Source organism: Bubalus kerabau, chromosome 17 (genome assembly GCF_029407905.1).
Source record: "Bubalus kerabau isolate K-KA32 ecotype Philippines breed swamp buffalo chromosome 17, PCC_UOA_SB_1v2, whole genome shotgun sequence".
In the NCBI taxonomy this organism is placed as follows: Eukaryota; Metazoa; Chordata; class Mammalia; order Artiodactyla; family Bovidae; genus Bubalus; species Bubalus kerabau.
The window spans coordinates 7,768,347-7,787,607 of record NC_073640.1 but is presented as its reverse complement, the minus strand read 5'-3'; the positions used below and the strand labels follow the sequence as shown (position 1 = coordinate 7,787,607).

Sequence of the window (19,261 nt, the reverse complement as noted above, 5' to 3'; positions counted from 1 at the left end):
GTGTTCCTTGTAGGAAAATCACTGTTTTACAGCAAACATGTATTAAGCACCAGCTACATAAATACACTGGGCTTGCCTCATAGCCCAGTTGGTAAAGAATCTGCCTGCCATGCAGGAGACCTGGGTTTGATTCCTGGGTCGGGATGATCCCCTGGGAAAGGAAATGGCAACCCACTCCAGTATTCTTGCCTGGAGAATCCCATGGACAGAGGAGCCTGGCAAGCTACAATCCATGGGGTCGCAAGAGTTGGCCACGACTTAGTGACTAAACCACCTCCACCACCACATAAATGCATTACTCTCCAAACTCAGAAACCAAATAAATTTGGATAGTAATAATTTAAATAGCAAAAGATACCAATAATATATTTGTTATTTTCAAATAGTGAGGAATTAGATTTTTGATAGCCTGGGATACTAACCTTATATGAAAATATTCATCTTAATTGATCCTGAGAGTTTAGGTTTCAATACCGGAATACCTCTAGCTATAATATTTAGGCTCTTTAAAAAATGAAAAAGAAATCCAAAGCTAAAGATGGTGTATAACAAGAATTGACGAACTAGATAGATGTCAGCTAATGTAGGCTCATTATGTCATTTTCTTTTCTTGTCTAAATTTTTGGGATATTTCACAATAATGCCATACAAAGGGTCAAGTCAGTTTATCCACTGTTACAGGAGGCCAAGAGTCCTGACATCTTGGGTCCAACCAGTTTTCTATTCCACAGATCAGTCCTTAGAGCTTTTTCCTTCTGAATCTTCAACCATCCCTCACTGTCCAATACAAGAGTTGGAATATTATCCTCAGAGGTGGTGTCCCCAGACTTTCTATTCCCACAGAATTTTTTATGTTATCTCATTCATTGCAGGATGGTGAGAAGCCTACTTGAGAGGCAAGCCAGAAGGTAAATAAGGAAAAGGATACATCTAGTTAATTGGTGACATGTTTGTCTCCTATTACAGAAGCATCCTGACGTGCAGGCATCAGTGTCTTGCTTGGTTTGTTGTTTTTTGTCTCTCATAGTACCAAGCATGTTGCCTTGTTTCTAGCTCATTACTTAATTCCACAATTCCACAATTCCATATTGTGTGTGTACTCAGTCTTGTCCCACTTTTTGCTGTCTCATGGACTGTAGCCCACCAGGCTCCTCTGTCAATGAAATTCTCCAGGCAATAATAGAGGAGCAGGTTGCCATTTCCTCCTCCAAGGATTTTCCTGACCGAGGAGTAGAAGCTGTGTCTTCTACGTCTCCTGCATTGGCAGGTGGGAGAAGGAAATGGCAACCCACTCCAGTGTTCTTGCCTGGAGAATCCTACGGACAGAGGGGCCTGGTGGGCTACAGTTCATGGGGTCACAAAGAGTCAGACACGACTGAGTGACTAACACTTTCACTTTTACAATTGTGTGGTAAACACTGGTCACATGAAAATTAGCAAGAGAGACAAGACTTAGGCTTTAGGAAGCTAATAAGAATAACAGACAATAAACAGATACCCAAACAGCTACACGATAGACCATCAAGTAGGGATCAGGACTGTACAAAAAAATGAAACTAAATGAATGACAAGGTCGGCTTTGTTTTTATGGAATAGTTTGAAGAGATCACCCTTAGGCAAAAAACACTAAATAAAGTGAAGTAACTGAGAAGAGATCATTTGAAACAAACCAGACAGTGCTCACCGCAGCCCTGGGAAGGCTTGGCTGTCTTGTTGATGGACGAGCATCGGAGCAATCATACCTGCAGTTCAGTAGAAGAGGGTGGCAGATGAAAAGACAGGCTACCGAGGGATGGCTTTAGAGTTCAGTTCAGTTTAGTTGCTCACTCATGGACTGAGCTTCACAACCCCGTAAACTGCAGCGCTCCAGGCTTCCCTGTCCATCACCAACTCCTGGACCTTACTCAAACTCATGTCCATTGAGTAGGTGATGCCATCCAACCATCTCATCCTCTGTCGTCCCCTTCTCCTCCCACCTTCAATCTTTCCCAGCATCAGGGTCTTTTCCAATGAGTCAGTTCTTTGCATCAGGTAGCCAAAGTATTGGAGTTTCAGCTTCAGCATCAGTCCTTCCAATGAATATTCAGGACTGATTTCCTTTAGGATTGACTGGTTGGATCTCCTTGCAGTTCAAGGGACTCTCAGACACCACAGTTGAAAAGCATTAATTCTTCAGTGCTCAGTTTTCTTTATGGTCCAACTCTCACATCCATACGTGACTGCTGGAAAAACCATAGCTTTGACTAGATGGACCTTTGTTGGCAAAGTAATGTCTCTGCTGTTTAATATTCTGTCTAGGTTGGTCATAATTTTTCTTCCAGGGAGCACACTCTTTTAATTTCATGTCTTCAGTCACCATCTGCAGTGATTTTGGAGCCCAAGAAAATAAAGTCTCTCACTGTTTCCCCATCTATTTGCCATGAAGTGATGGACCAGATGCCATCATCTTAGTTTTCTGAATGTTGAGTTTTAAGCCAACTTTTTCACTCTCCTCTTTCACTTTTATCAAGAGGCTCTTTAGTTCTTCTTTGCTTTCTGCCATAAGTGTGGTGTCTGAGGTTATTGATATTTCTCCAGGCAATCTTGATTCCACCTTGTGCTTCATCCAGCCCAGCATTGCTCATGATGTACTGTGCATATAAGTTAAATAAGCAGGGTAACAATATACAGCCTTGACGTACTCCTTTCCTGATTTGGAACCAGTCTTTTGTTCCATGTCCAGTTCTAACTGTTGCTTCTTGACCTGCATACAGATTTCTCAGGAGGCAAGTCAGGTGGTCTGGTATTCCCATCTCTTCAAGAATTTTCCCCAGTTTTTTGTGATCCACACAGTCAAAGGCTTTGGCGTAGTCAGTTAAGCAGAAGTAGATGTTTTTCTGGAACTCTCGCTTTTTCGATGATCCAGTGGATGTTGGCAATTTAATCTCTGGTTCCTCTGCCTTTTCTAAATCCAGCTTGAACATCTGGAAGCTCTTGGTTCACATACTGTTGAAGCCCGGCTTGGAGAATTTTGAGCATTACCTTTCTAGTGTTTGAGATGAGTGCAATTGTTTGAACATTGTCTGGCATTGTCTTTCTTTGGGATTGGGATGAAAATGGACCTTTTCCAGTCCTGTGGCCACTGCTGAGTTTTCCAAATTTGTTGGCATCTTGAGTGCAGCACTTTCACAGCATCATCTTTTATTTGAAACAGCTTAACTGGAATTCCATCACCTCTACTAGCTTTGTTCATAAGGCCCACTTGACTTTCCATTCCAGGATGTCTGGCTCTACATGAGTGATCACACCATTGTGGTTATCTGGGTCATGAAGATCTTTTTTGTACAGTTCTTCTGTGTATTCTTGCCACCTCTTCTTAATATCTTCTGCTTCTGTTAGTTCTATACCACTTCTGTCCTCTATTGTGCACATCTTTGCATGAAATGTTCCCTTGGTATCTCTAATTTTCTTGAAGAGATCTCTTGTCTTTCCCATTCTATTGTTTTCCTCTATTTCTTTGCACTGATCACTGAGAAAGGCTTTCTTGTCTCTTCTTGCTATTCTTTGGAACTCTGCATTCAAATGGGTATATCTTTCCTTTCTTCTTTGCCTTTCACTCCTCCTCTTTTCTCAGCTATTTGTAAGGCCTCCTCAGACAGCCATTTTGCCTTTTTGCATTTCTTTTTCTTGGGGATGGTCTTAATCCCTGTCTCCTGTACAATGTCATGAACCTCCATCCATAGTTCTTCAGGCACTCTGTCTATCAGATCTAATCCCTTGAATCTGTTTCTCACTTCCATTGTATAATTGTAAGGTGTTTGTTTGATTTAGGTCATATCTGAATGGTCTAGTGCTTTTCCCTTTTTTCTTTAAGTCTGAATTTGGCAATAAGGAATTCATGATTTGAGCCACAGTCAGCTCCCAGCCTTGTTTTTGCTGACTGTATAGAGCTTCTCCATCTTTGGCTGCAAAGAATATAATCAATCTGATTTTGGTATTGACCATCTGGTAATGTCCATGTGTAGAGTCTTCTCTTGTGTTGTTTGAAGATGATGTTTGCTCTGACCAGTCCGTTCTCTTTGCAAAACTCTATTAGCCTTTGCCCTGCTTCGTTCCGTATTCCAAGGCCAAATTTGCCTGTTACTCCAGGTATCTCTTGACTTCCCACTTTTGCATTCCAGGCCCCTATAGTGAAAAGGACATATATTTTGGGTGTTAGTTCTAGAAGGTCTTTAGGTCTTCATAGAACTGTTCAACTTCAGCTTCTTCAGAATTACTGGTCGGGGCATAGACTTGGATTACCATGATATTGAATGGTTTGCCTTAGAAATGAACAGAGATCATTCTGTCATTTTTGAGTTTGCATCCAAGTACTGCATTTTGAACTCTTTTGTTGACCATGATGACTACTCCATTTCTTCTAAGGGATTCCTGCCCACAGTAGTAGATATAATGGTCATCTGAGTTAAATTCACCCGTTCCAGTCCATTTTAGTTTGCTGATTCCTAAAATGTCAATGTTCACTCTTGCCATCTCCTGTTTGACCACTTCCAATTTGCCTTGATTCATGGACCTAACATTCCAGGTTCTTATGCAATATTGCTCTTTACAGCATTGGACTTTACTTCCATCACCAGTCACATCCATAACTGGGTGTTGCTTTGCTTTAGCTCCATCCCTTCATTCTTTCTGGATTTATTTCTCCACTGATCTCCAGCAGCATATTGGGCACCTACCAACCTGGGGAGTTCATCTTTCAGTGTCCTATCTTTTGGCCTTTTCATCCTGTTCATGGGGTTCTCCAGGCAAGAATACTGAAGTGGTTTGCCGTTCCCTTCTCCAGTGGACCACGCTTTGTCAGAGCTTTCCACCATGACCCGTCCATCTTTGGTCTTTAGAGTGGGCTGGACTAAAGTGGTGTGAATCCCACATTCCTTGTTCCAGCACTTATCTTGTGATAACACAGCTTGAATGTGAACCTCTTCAAACTGATGCTTGAGAAAAGTGTTTTCAGAGCAGCAGAGGATAGGGATTGCCAACGGAGCGGTGAAATAGGAGACCACTCCTTTAACTCTCCACCTGGGATGAAACACGACTGAGCTGGAGCTCTGAGGTCAATGTTGTGAGAATTGTGAATGCAACCGAAATGTGAATGCCAGTAGGGTGCAGTTCGAAGAAGATGGAGTATTGAGCTTGGGAACACAGATTTGGATTCTGAAATTACCATTAAAAACACAACTTGGATGTTAGTTCTGAGCATCTCCTCCCAGACATTTAGCCTATGCTCCTCCCTCGTCTTCCAGAGGATGCGGACGTGATGTGTGAAGGAGGAGGACTGTTACTAACAGACTCGGCAGCAAAGCCCCTGGTGATGTGGGGGAAGGCTGGCCGCATGGTCCCATGTGAAGTTTGCTGCAAGTCTGGTTTCTATGAAACCGAGACGTGCCAGCTCTCTCCACTTGGACCCTCACAGTTACCCAACAGCCGTTGCAGCAGTCACGTGCTTGCCACATGGCATCCTTCCTTACGCTTCCTTTGAAATGATCTGATTCTTGAGGGCGGGCCAGAACAGAGGATCCCATGATGCGAGGCTATCAGATGGCTCCTGCCTTGATCTTCATGATCGCACTGCTTGTAAGGGCTTTGCGGCTTCGTCATCCGTCCTTCCTGTCGGTTGTCAACGTATAGGCTTGCCCGATGGCTCGGGGTAGAGAATCTGCCTGCAGTGCAGGAGGTGAAGGAGACGTGGGCTTGATTCCTGGGTCAGGAAGATCCTCTGGAGGAGGAAGTGGCAACCCAGTCCAGTATTCTTGCCTGAAAATCCCATCGATGGAGGAGCCTGGCAGGCTACAGTCCAAAGGGTCACAAAGAGTCAGACACGACTGAGCATAATTAGCTGTCTGAGGGCTGGGAAGATATGGTTTCTTTTCCTTATTAATCTGTGTCTACCTCTCCCAAAGAGTTGAGCACTACATACCCTGACATCCACAGCTGTGCCGTAGTTGTTCCCCCCATTAAGTTTATATGTCCGTCACTTTACCTGTTTACCTCTGTGTGTGTGTGTGTGTGTGAACATTTAAGTTGTACTCTCTTAGTACATTTCAATTCAGTGTTTCTGGAACTTTTCCTGACTCCTAATAGGATGTGTGTGCTTCCTTGGTGGCTCTGTCGTAAATAAAACCCCCTGCCAATGCAGGAGACATGGCTTCAATCCCTGGGTCCTAAAGATCCCCTGGAGGAGCACACGGCAACCCAGTCCAGTACCCTTGCCTGGAAAACCCCATGAACAGAGCAGCCTGGCAGCCTACAGTCCATAGAGTTGCAAAGAGTCGGACACGACGGAAGCGACTAAAGAACAACAAATAGGAAGAGTGTTTAAGACTGAGGAAAGGTTGAGTGCTCAGAGGGCCCTGGAATATGAGAGGTAAAGCACCCATCAGACAGAACTGTTGTGAGAGTCTGATGAGTTGTTGCAGGTAGAATGCTCTGCAGAGTGTCTGGTACGCAGGAAACGGTGAAACAGTCCTCCAGATGGGGCTGGAAAGGAAGACAGGGTGGCGGGGAGAGTATCTACTGATCGTGATTAAACCACTTGGATTAATTTATAAATGCTGAAACACAGATCGTGGCTACTTACTCAAACTGAGCGCGTTTTTGAGCATGTGTGCATTTAATCCTTTCGTTGTTTTTATCAATAACGGAACACTGATACCACTTCCCAGGATTGCAGGTCCCATTGAAGGGGACAGTTACAATACACACTTAGAAAAAGGCTCTCGTCCCTCATCTGATCAAATATAATCGTAACAGTAAACACACTTTGAGTGTTTTCTGTGCCAGGCACTGCTTTTAGCACTTTAAAAGTGTTAACTCACTTAATTCTCTAAAAACCTGCCCAGGGAGATGCTATTACTCTCCTTCTGTAAATCTGGGACTTGGGAAATGAGAGGTTTGTTCTTGAGAGGTATGTAAACTTCCTCAGGAGATAAAAGCTGGAAAGGGCGCTTCACCGGGTTGAAAATACTGTGTGTCATGGCTCTTGTTAGCTTCATGCCCCCTGTCACCAGGCTGTGAGCAGTGTGAGCGCATTGATGGCATCTGATTAAATGTTGGTGGACTGGGCTTCACAGATTTTGAGGAAAGATTGCTGTGTATATGAATCTGGAAAGCATAAATCCCCTTCCACATTGTATTTGTATTGGAGTCCTGCTGATGTTTATATTAATATCAATGAATGGATGAGATAACTATTGTTGACATAACTATCTTGGGGGTTTTTTTGTCCCAAAGTATAGGAGATTTTTTTCCCCTTTGACAGTAATGTGGAATCCTGAACACACATTCTTTTTTCAAAATGTGTCCACATGTAAGGGCCTGTCCCAGTTGTCTGTTAAACCAGCTCTGCGTGTGTAGATGCAGATGGCAGAAAATTCTATTTCGGTTTCTTAGAATGATGCACTTTACAGAGAACTGAGGAAGTTATTAGGGCCCATATGCTCTCAGCATAGTGTCATCAGACTTCGACTCATCTCTGGCCACGGGACCAGAAATAGTTCCACGGCTTTTCACCTGGAGTCTGTCTCTCTATTCCTCAGATGCGCTCAAGTCTCTAATTTTCTTTTTTAAAAGCCATGACTCTATTATTTTATGTTTATATTTACTGTGGGTGCATGCTTTCACTTCAGTCCTATCCGACTCTTTGCGACCCAAGGACTGTAGTCCGCCGGGCTCCTCTGTCCACAGGATTCTCCAGGCAAAAGTACTGGAGTGGGTTGCCATGCCTCGTCCAAGGACTGAACACCCACCCACTGCAGTATTCTTGCCTGGGGAATTCCATAGACAGAGGAGTCTGGCAGGCTACAGTCCATAGGGTCACAAAGTGTTGGACATGACTGAGCAACTGAACACACACACATACATATGTGCATATATATGTGTGTGTGTACATGTGTATGCATATGTATATTACTGAATCACTTTGCTATGCACCCAAAGCATTGTACATCAACTGTATTTCAATTTTAAAAAATATTTTAAAACTTCCAAAATCAGTCTCTCCTCTCCTCTCACTCTTTGATCTTATCTCTCTCATAGAATCATGGGCTTCCCTTGTCACTCAGCTGGTAAAGAATCCGCCTGCAATGCAGGAGACCCGAGCTCGATCCCTGGGTTGGGAAGATCCCCTGGAGAAGGGAAAGGCTCCCCACTCCAGTATTCTGGCCTGGAGAATCCCATGGACTGTAGAGTCCATGTGGTTGCAAAGAGTCGGACACGACTGAGTGACTTTCACTTTCACTCATAGAATCCGGCTTTTTTCCTTCCACACTTGACACAACGGAATGTTTGCTCATGATCTTCCCTTGTTTTACCCCTGCGCTGCCCATTTAATTGGAAGCCTGTTGGGACCAGGGGTCTTGTCTTCCAGGCCACATTTTGTCTAAAACATCGCATGTGTTCAGTCACTCAAAATGCTTCACACATTCTGTAGTTAAATAGCTGGCTCCTCTTAGAGGTGCTAGGTTTATGTTTTAAACCATAAAAAGTATTTTGGGTTAGACTCCATTATTTTCCATCAGACTGAACTCCCAAAAAGGAACATTTTTCTTCCTTAACATGCAGCTCTGTAAAATCCTCGTTTTGTTAAAAAGAATCGTTCTGGAGTTTTGTCCTTGTTGCCCAAAGCTGGATTAAATATGGAGGGCTGTTTGGGCCTCATGTGTTGGTCCCAATATAAGAGGCCATTTTTAAAAATTGCTTTCTTAGTACAGAAGTCACTCTGCATTTGAGATGCCTACAGTTCTCAAGAAATAAGGAGTAAAGAGAAAGCTTCCAAACCGGTTCCTCCAGTTAAGGCAGTTGAGTGGCTTAAGCCTTTGATATGAGTTGAACCAAGTCAGGAAGTTAGTAAGGCTGGAGGGCCTTCATGGATAGTTCACTATATTTTTTTTCCTCTTTAACTGTTCACTCTGTAAATGGGGTCTTTTGTCTTCACGCAGCTTGGAGAGGTGAGGGCACTGGGCCCCGGGGCTTAGGTGTGAGGGCCCTGCTCGGGAAGGGGGGGGCCTGAATTCTACCTGGACTTCCAGCTGAGAGCCCCATAGGCGGCGTTGAGGTTTAAATAGGGGTTACAGGGGGGCTCCTGGCTTCACACTGTTCCCCCAATACTGGGTTTGCCTCTTGGTGGCTATCGAGCCAATAGTCCCAGCCACGCTGGGAGAAGATGGGGAGAAGGAAGGATTTATTATTACTTGCAGCAAGTAAGGAGCACACTAGGGATCTTTCCCAAAGCATCAGGGATTTTTCTGCTGCTGCTGCTGCTAAGTCACTTCAGTTGTGTCCGACTCTGTGCGACCCCATGGACTGCAGCCTACCAGGCTCCTCTGTCCATGGGATTTTCCAGGCAAGAATACTGGAGTGGGGTGCCATTGCCTTCTCTGCAGGGATCTTTCCCTGAACAGCAAAAACTGGAGAATTTGAAGCTAATAATACATGCATATTCATGAGGGAGCTTGGGCAGAGAAGAATTCAGTATAGAACTGAGGCCAAGGTCCATGCTTTAGATGATTGAAGTCAAGAGGGTCAACGTCATCATTCCATCCTGCACCTGGGTGGGGGCCTTCAATCCTGTAGACCTTAAAGATAAAAATTACACATACCCCTTGAGGAGGAACTAAGACCCTGCGTTGTCACTGCACTATGGTTTGACTGCCTGCATTTCTTTATTCCTGTAAGATCATTGACTCCCAAGACCTGTTCAAGGGCAAGCAGGGTGACTGGGCTTAGATCACAAAATGCCTTAGGCCAAAATGGCTTCTCTTATGTCAAGAAAGCCACGCCTGTTTCTCTTTCTCTGGGAAACCCATAATCAGTCTGCTTACAACATCTGTAATAGAGAAAGAGTTCATGGTGTTTATGAATTTGAGCATGTCACTTTCTAGCTCTGGTTTCCCTGACTGGAAAGGGAGGAGGATGTTGGCATGCTCAGCTTCAGCATCCGCTCCATTCTGAAATTTTTCAGGTCACTTGTTTGCTTATTCCACACATGTCTGTGGGCTGATAGCCATTTATTTATTGACTGATGATATGTGGCGTACACCAGGGATGCCCATATACAGTGTGGTTGTTAAAACTCTGTCAAAGGTGGTAGGAAGGTTGCATCTTCTTTGTTTCCTTCATTGAAGATGGATGCACAGCACATGAACCGTAGCTGGAAGTAGGGAAGGGTAGTTTTCAATAGGGTGCTGACTCCTGTCTCTCTGGGAAGATGTTGTTTAATCTGAGACAAAAGCAAAAAGCACCAGAAGGCCACACCAGTGAGTCTCTGGGGGAAGAAGGTGGCCGGGCATAGGAAAAGGATGTGCAAAATTGATTAAGAGTGTGTAGACAATGAAAAGAATTTTCCCTTTACCCCTCTAGGTTCTTGGCTGTGACCAACAACACCCTCACCCTGCCCTCATTGTAATAAAGGACAGAGTAACAGGAAACAGGCAGATAGAAGTTTAATAACATGTATATAGGCTTCCCTGGTGGCTCAGACAGTAAAGAATCTGCGTGCAATGCAGGAGACGCAGGTTCAATCCCTGGGTTGGGAAGATCCCTTGGAGAAGGGCATGGCAACCCACTCCAGTATTTGCCTGGAGAATTCCTTGGACAGAGGAGTCTGATGGGCTACAGTCCATGGGGTCGTAAAGCATCAGACACGACTGAGCGACCAACACTTCACCTACCTCCTGTGTACATGAGAGAGACCCAGGAAAGCTGAATAATTCCCCCAGAAGACCGAAGCCACCCCCCTTAAACACCTAAAAACCAAAGAAAGAACTGAGTAGGTGGCAGTTACGTGAGCCTGTCAGGCAAAGCCCAGTAAGTAAGGGTATGGTTGTCACACACATTTAAAGTGGAACCTTCTCAGTAGATAAAAGTTTCTGGAGTCACACTCAAACTCTCCTTCCTGGTAGAACAGGGAGCCCCCACCCCTGGCCTGACACATGGAGATTTCCCTTTGAGGGGAAATGCTTTCAGAAAAGGCTCCCATCTGTTGGCTGCCCAGAGCTCCTCTGGTGTCTGCTGTTTAACCAGCTCAGGCTAATCCTTCTGCCCAGGAGGTGCATTTGGGGGTGGCAAATGCTGCTTTCACCCCTTCAGGTGAAATAATTTGTTGATTCAAGAAGTCACAGAAGTGTCCTGTTCAGAATGGTAGGAAGTAGAGGAGGGCAGACCCAGCTGCCAGGCTCCAGAGGGGGCAGATAATGGAGGGGTTTGTGACCCGGGGAAAGGGAATCAGGTCTGAGAGGGATGTCAGCACGTGTGAGCTGATGCTCTTGGCCAAGGATGCTGGCCGGTGTCGGGGGACTGTAGTGGAGAAGACGAGGGGGATTTGGAAGACGTGATAGCTTGCCCAAATGAGGGATGAGCGTGTCTGCAGCTTGGCACTGGGCTGGGCAGAGAGGGCGAACTGCGCTGAGATCCAGCCCGAGTGAAGGGTACAGCGGGTGGGCAGGATTTCTGGGGTCGTGAGATTTTACCTCCTCAAATTTTTGTTGCCAATTACTTGTCCCATCATCTCCATGAGAGCGTGAATGTGGACTGTCTCCTGACTTTCTGCCTCTTCTCTTTGTGCCAAGGCCTGAATCTGGGCTATGAGTTAGATAGTCAGTGTGTATCTGCTGAACAAAGGAAAGCGTCATGCTGGCACTACAGACCACAAGGCGGTCTTTGTTCTTTGTTCGTTGGTGGGGCTTTTTGTTTTGTTGTGTTTGGGGATTTGTTTTTTTCTTTCTGGCAGCACTGCATGGCAGGTGGGATCTTAGTCTCTGACCGGGGATCGAGCCTGTGCCCCTGCAGTGGAAGTACAGACTCTTAGCCACTGGACCACCAGGGAAGTCCCCATGAGACAGTCTTTTAGAAGGCAGCAGACTCCTAAACTGAAAGGAAAATCAGGATCACACATACATCCCAGGGCTCCTTTTAGGAGGGAGAAGCTGAATCCTAACAGAGGGTTATAGTAAGGCCTGGGGACACCCCTGGTGATGCCCCCACACCTCTCTCTATTCCCTTGGTAACCTGCCCTCACCCCAGCACCCCCTTCCATTCTTCAGTATTTACGTCTGGCTCCCCAGTAGGCCGCATGCTCTGCGTGTGTGTGTGTGTGTGTTTCCTGCCCAGGTGTGTGTTAGCCCTTACCCAAGTGCGTAGCACCTCGCTGGCACTCAGTGAATGTGGGTTAATTCAATCACGCGTCATCGTCAGTCATCTAAACTGAGACTGAAAGTGTGTAAAGGGTTTCTGCAGTGGTTACTTTATCTACCCTTATTTGGTGGTCTGGGCAGGAAAATTTCTGTTTTGCACCTGAGGAAGATAGGATCTAGGTCATAAACTCATTTGTACGTTGGGATAACCATTGAGGCAGTTTAAAAAATTCTGATGCATGAATCACAAGAGAGTCCCTCTTGGATAGGATGGAATTCCGCCTGGGAGTGAGTGAGCCTGTGTGTGTGTGTGTGTGCACATATTTAAGATCTGCAGGCATTCCTATGTTCAACAGAGTTTAAGAGTTCCTGGCCTGTGTTATGCGTGTGTTCATATGTGCTAAGTCGCTTCAGGCGTGTCTGACTCTTTGCAATCCCATGAACTGCAGCCCGCCAGGCTCCTCTGTCCATGGGATTCTCCAGGCAAGAATACTGGAGTGGGTTGCCATGCCCTCCTCCAGGGGATCTTCCTGACCCAGGGATCAAACCCACGTCTCTTATGTCTCCTGCGTCGGCAGGTGGGTTCTTTACCGCTAGTGCCCCCTGGGAAGCCCTGCTGGCCTGTGTCAGTGCTTCTCAAGTGTTAATGGGCAGACAAATCACCCAGGGATCTACATACATTCTGAGTCAGCAGGTCTGGGGAGAGACCTGAGAGTCCACATTTCTAACCAGCGTGCTGGTGAGGCTGAGGCTGCTGGTCCATAGACCACACTTTTTGCAGCAGAGCCTGGGGATCAGGGAAATTCTGAACAAATGCAGAGAAGAGAAAGTACAATGCATGTGGGGGGAAAGGCAGGGGTGTATTGTGTCGGAAATTTCAGGTACAAAGACATATTGTGCTGTGAACTTGAACGTGACATTGTGATTGGATGGGCTTGTCCCGGTCTCCTCTTTCTTCCTGATTTAGCTCATCTGTCTGCTCATGTTGGTGTAACCCTTCGGATTCCCCAGACCTTCACTTGAAGATAACCAAGAGTCACTCACTCCTCTCTCTCCCATCCTTGCTAGTTCTTTTATTGAGCACTTATGAAGTCAAGATGGAATGTCTTTGTTTTTACTGTCTATACCATAAGCTCTTGGAGGGTGGGGCTGTTTTTAAATACACCACCATGTCCAGTGTTGACTATGGTATCTGCCCTGTCCTAAGTATGGAGAATCCCAGAATGTCACATGACTCAGCCCTTCAGTCCCAAACATCGAGATTAGACGCCTAGAATAGAAGTTAACAGCGCTGCCCCACTAAGTAGAGAATTCTAGGTACCAATACTAGCTTTCCTACTTGCTGCCTTAGCCTCAGTTTTCTCACCTGTGAAATGGGGGTAATAACAGTGGCAGCTGCTCATGGTGCAGATAAAATGATACTGCCCGTGCCCAGTACTTAGGGCGGTGCCTGCACACAGGAGTTGCTGAAAATCTCCACACGCAAAACAGGGGTGCAAGGAATCCCTAATGTTTCCTTTGTGTTTGGCTTTTTAGTCAGGCCTCATAAGGACACAAAAAAATGAATTCCTCATCTCGCCATTACCTCAACTCCTGGCCCAGGAACACAACTACAGCTCCCCCGCAGGCCACCATCCTCACGTGCTGTACAAAAGGACGGTGGAGGAGAAGGTCCAGCGTTGCCACGGTTACCTGAGCTCCGGCCGGAACCCTGCGGGTCACCCCCCAAGTCACACTCCCCACACCTCTTGGAGTCCAGAGAGAGAACAGCATCATGGAAGGTTGCAAAAGCAGCATTTTTGTGGACGACGCAAGAAATGTATGTAAGGAAACCTTTTCTTGTTCTCTTCCTCTCTGGGCCCTCAATGGGTTTTCCCAAGCATCACTGGGTGTGCTGACTTTGCAGGTTAAAACTGGGCTATGCTCAGCCCCACTGAAGTTAATCTTGGAGATGAGCCAGAAATCACCCCCGTCAGACAAAAACTAGGTGATCCTTTTTTTTTTTTTTTTTTTCAGTTAAACTGGAAAGATTTTTTCCCCTCTTTTAATATCTTTTTAATTGTATGTCCCAATATTATTTTAGTTTCTGTATCTTTTCTGTATGAGAAAAGGACCTAGTCTTCCAAATGATGAGAGAGATCAGAGGCGAATTCCCAGGTATGGTTAGGTATTCCTTTTGAAGATTTGAATCTTCCCTGGTGGCTCAGATGGTGAAGAATCTGCCTGCAATGCAAGACACACAGGTTCAATCCCTGGGTCGGGAAGATGCCCTGGAGAAGGGATTGGCAACCCACTCCAGGATTCTTGCCTGGAGAATTCCATGGACAGAAGAGCCTGGCGGGCTACAGTCCATGGGGTTGCAGAGAGTGAGGCATGACTGAGGAACTAACTCAACAGACGTCCCAGTTAACGAGAATATTGGCACCTGATTGGAGGTGGCGATGGAACATAGGAAGCCTTGGACTTGGCTTGTGACCTGGGCATACTGCATTTTCCATACCAGCAGTGTTTGACAGAAATATAACATCAGCCGCATATGTAATTTAAAATTTTCTAATAGCCACATTAAAAAATGCTTAAATAGGTAAATTAGCATGAATGATATATTTTATTTAACCCAATATATACAAAATATCATCTCAGTATGTCATCAATATAACCAATGAAGTACCAATTTAAATGATGTATTTTATATTCTTTTTTCATTTTAAATTTTAGAAATCCATTTATTTTACACTTAGAGCAATTCCAAATCAGACAGTAAATTCACACCAGAAATGCTTAATCTGTATCTAGATTTTATAAAACTTAAAGGTGAGAAGTAGACTTACACAGTCAAATTGTTCCCTATATGAAGTTTTTTAAATAGCTGAATCAAATACTGTCTTTTAAATATAAAATAAAATGAATAAAAATGAAACAAAATTAAAAATCCCATTCCTTCCGTGGCACCAGCCGCATTTCACAGTCTCCGGAGCCATGAGCAGCGTGTGACTACGTAGTTGGGCAGGGTGGCTGGGTGGTACCCAGGAGCAGAGGAAGTGGGTGATCACTGGCGGTCGTGAAAGACAGTGTCTAGCACTTTAATTGGTTTCGGGGATTTGGCATTACTGAAATATCCTTTTTAAGGAACATCTATTTGGCGTGAATTTGTAATACTAGTGGTATTAAGGATAGTGATGATATCCGTAGTGGCCATGACACATACGTGATATGAAATATAAAAGCTAATCTTTAAAGCAGCTTTATGATTAGATACGATACTCATTTCATGGATAAGGAAACTGAAACTCAGAGTCATTTATCAAAATGGCCAGTTGAGGTTTTAAATTGAGCTCTAAATGATTTGATCATTTCATTTTTCTCTGTGGAGTGCTGACTTCACTATAATGACTGTACCAGTTGTTATAGTATTAAATGGATCTATAGTACATACAGTCCTGAGCTTTCCAAATGCGTTTTTCCTTCCCTTGAATCTGTCACTGTCCATTAACTAAAAGGATGGTGCCTAATCTAACAGGTACTTTGAGGTCTCTGCTCAGACACTGGCCAATATCCATGCCAGCACCTTATCTATTACAAAGCATTTAATATAATTTTAAATATCATTTCTGACTATTCTGTTTCCACAGCAACTAAATTAATATTGGGTCAAAGAGTCCTATTGACCACTTATTTTGTACTATATTAAAGTTGGTGTTGATGAAACAAGAACGTGGGCAGCATTCTACAGGATACATATTTGTAAACTTTAGTTAGAAAATAATATACAACCTGTATATAGAAAAAAAGGAGAAGGGGGCAGCAGAGGATGAGATGGTTGGATAGCGTCACCAACTCAATGGGCATGACACTGAGCAAATTCTGGGAGATAGTGAAGGACAGGGAAGCCTAGCCTGCTGTAACCTATGGAGTTGCCAAGAGTCAGACAAGACTTAGCGACTGAACAAGAACAGCAATACAAAGTGTGATAATGAATTCAGAAGCAAAGGAAAATGTCTGTGTCTGCAGTTTCTAAGCAATAAAATAAAATGAGCATTTTATGTTTTTAAAGATTCTTCCCACAATACTGATTTTTCTTGACCCACTCTTCCAGCTAGAATTGTAGCTTCTTTTCTTTGACTCTTTGGAGAGCACTTTTGAGTTATTCAATCCATTTGTCTGTCCATCCATTGTACCTTCTACTGAAAGAGTCTCTCTTGACCACAGATTAGGTCCAAAGTCCCAGAACAGGTGCAGTGGCATCATCTGTCAGGAGATGAGTGAAGTGCTCGTTGTGTGGTCTCCCTCCTCCCCTTGTTGAGATGTGTGTCTGTCTCCCCGCTGAGCTCTGCTGACGGCCCTTCCAAATGCTCTTCTGTTCCCTGTAGATGCCCCTAAGCCTCCCACAGAGGACACCTATCTCAGGTTTGATGAATATGGGAGCTCGGGACGGCCCAGAAGGTCAGCTGGCAAGTCACAGAAGGGCCTCAATGTGGAAACCCTTGTGGTAGCAGACAAGAAGATGGTGGAGAAGCACGGCAAGGCCAATGTCACCACGTACATTCTCACGGTCATGAACATGGTACGGAGACAGTCAGGACCCCAGCCCTCTGCCTCCCTGAGACAGCTCAGAGTCATGGAGTTCCCGTGCGTGAGTTAAACAGCAGATGCAGCCACGTGACTGTATGGAAAAAAATTAAGTTGGAAGGAAATTGGCTTCCTACATAAATATATTTGGCCAAATCAATACATACTTGCTCATAAATATGTCTTATTGATCTTCCCTTGCAGTTTTGGAAATTAAAAAAAAATTTTTTTTTTTTTTTTTGCTTTTCTCTGATTTCAATTTGTTTCAACAGGTTTCCAGCCTCTTTAAAGATGGGACCATTGGAAGCGATATAAACATTGTCGTGGTTAGCCTCATTCTTCTGGAACAAGAACCTGTAGGTGCCACACTGCGTTTCTTTTTTCTTCATTCATTCTGCCATTCAGGAGACACTTAGCGAACACCTGCTGTGTGGCCACCCCATGGAACTGTCATTAAAAATTCAACTTTGAAAATTTCAAATTACCCTCAAGGAAAGTACAATCCAATAGGGTTGTCTATTTAAATACTAAAACCTCACAAAATGATAATTTATATATAAACATACAATATATGTGTAGATACACAATGATATAAAATATGATTAAAAGTACGTATGTAACATGACTACAAAAATGTAAAATGAATACAAAAAGTAGAATATAGATATTATAAAATATTATGCAGGCTTCACAAGGAAAGTACATTTGGTAGGAGATTTAAATGTTAGCTGGATTTGGCAAGTCGGAGATTCTGGGTTATTACAAAAGGCTATTTTGAAAATATACTGAAAATATCATCTGAAAATTCCGGTAAAAAGCTTACTGTCTCCCAGCACCACCTTAGGCACTACAGAAAATAAACAAGGGATATTTAACTGGCCTTGACTTAGTTACAGGGAGATGCAAGCAGAACATATCATCAAGGGTTAACTTGTACAGCACCTCCTGCTTTGTGGTGTTTTGATGTTACAACTGTATTTTCTGAGCTGGGAATTACCAATCTGACCATTTTTTAAGTCCCCTAAGGCTTTTCCTCTTCATCTGTAAACCCAGTAATGAATGGACAAAGCAGAGATTCAGAGATGAGGCAAAAATGAGTATAATTGCCAGGTCTCTAGTGCTCCAGAGGTTAACAATGTATCAGATTATTCTTAGAATTTTAGAAAAGAAGTAAAGGTGTATGTTGTTTGGGAGATACTTCTAATTTACCGCTTATACTGTTCCCAAGGACTCCAAGTCAGCAGCATCCTAATTCACTGATGATTAAGGGTTTTGTCTAAAAACTCTCAACTTGACCCAAGTTAATAGTTCTTAGGAAAAATTAGATTAAAAAATTATTTTAAGAGTAGGTCCTTGCTTTACCATTTAGAATATTGTAATTATTTGTTTCTTCATCCATTCAGCGAGCTTTCAGTTTATTGATTGATGGACTGTAACTATGATGTGCTGAGCCCTTTCCTGGAAATTTGGACATAGGAGTAGGCAAGCCATGATCAGTTCTGTCCTCATGCTCAACTGAAGGATCCACTGAACTTTACCCCACTAAGTAATAATTATATTGTAAAAGTAGTAACAGTTCTATAAAGATGGTACCAGTGTGAGACAGACAAAGGTGTTTCTAACTGACGCCAATTGATTTGTTATAGAAATACAACTGGTCACAAAGCACACTACCAGAACTCAGTGGTTACTTCCAATACTGTGAACATTTCCCTGCAACAGCTTTAAACACCAGTTATGTCCAACCTTAGCTCAAGTGTTTTCCCCTGTTAACCCTTCCTCCAGAAATGTGATGCTTCTGTGTTTGGCTGTACAAATGGAGTGATGCAACATTCTCACGTCTGTCACGCATTCACACTTTGATTTGTGCGGGTTTCCCGTAGGGAGGATTACTGATCAACCATCATGCGGACCAGTCTCTGAATAGTTTCTGTCAGTGGCAGTCTGCCCTCGTTGGAAAGAACGGCAAGAGGCATGACCATGCTATCTTACTCACGGGATTTGATATCTGTTCCTGGAAGAATGAACCATGTGACACTCTAGGTATGATATGAACACATGCTTCATGCACACCCACGTCAGCTAAAAACACAGGCTGGAAACTTTCTGTTGGGTGACTGGCTCTTGGGATTCTTATTAAGGAGATAATCTTTAAATTGTGGAGTAGCCTCATTGTATATTGTTCTGTTGAACTGAACAGTGTGGAATGGGGGCCCCTTTACTTTATTCCTATTGTGTGTTTCTTTATTAAACTTTGTAATGATCCTGCAGGCATGAGATCAATTATCGTTTAACTACGCAAGTTGTAGGTTATTCCCTAAGCATCTTGAGTGCAGATCTGGATAGCTGAAAAGAGCCTGCCTAGTCTCTGTGGCACTCAACTGTGCCCCTAAGTAAGCATGATTTTTATTTTTTAAGTTACTTGAACTTTGAAGGACTCAGCTGAAAGTATCTTTAAAAAGAAACTGTTAAGTTCTACTCTTATCTATTTAGAGGGGACAGAGAGACATATACCTTTAGCGTTT

General features: G+C 43.8%; 1 protein-coding gene across 1 annotated transcript in view; it reads left to right on the top strand.

The window, feature by feature from the left end:
- ADAMTS18 (ADAM metallopeptidase with thrombospondin type 1 motif 18) overlaps nt 1-19,261 on the top strand; it is a 147,157-nt gene that overhangs the window by 56,985 nt on the left and 70,911 nt on the right. The window contains exons 6-9 of the mRNA XM_055553528.1: nt 13,704-13,986; nt 16,538-16,731; nt 17,009-17,092; nt 18,620-18,779. Of these exons, the coding sequence (XP_055409503.1) occupies nt 13,704-13,986; nt 16,538-16,731; nt 17,009-17,092; nt 18,620-18,779 (721 nt within the window). The remainder of the gene's footprint in view (nt 1-13,703; nt 13,987-16,537; nt 16,732-17,008; nt 17,093-18,619; nt 18,780-19,261) is intronic.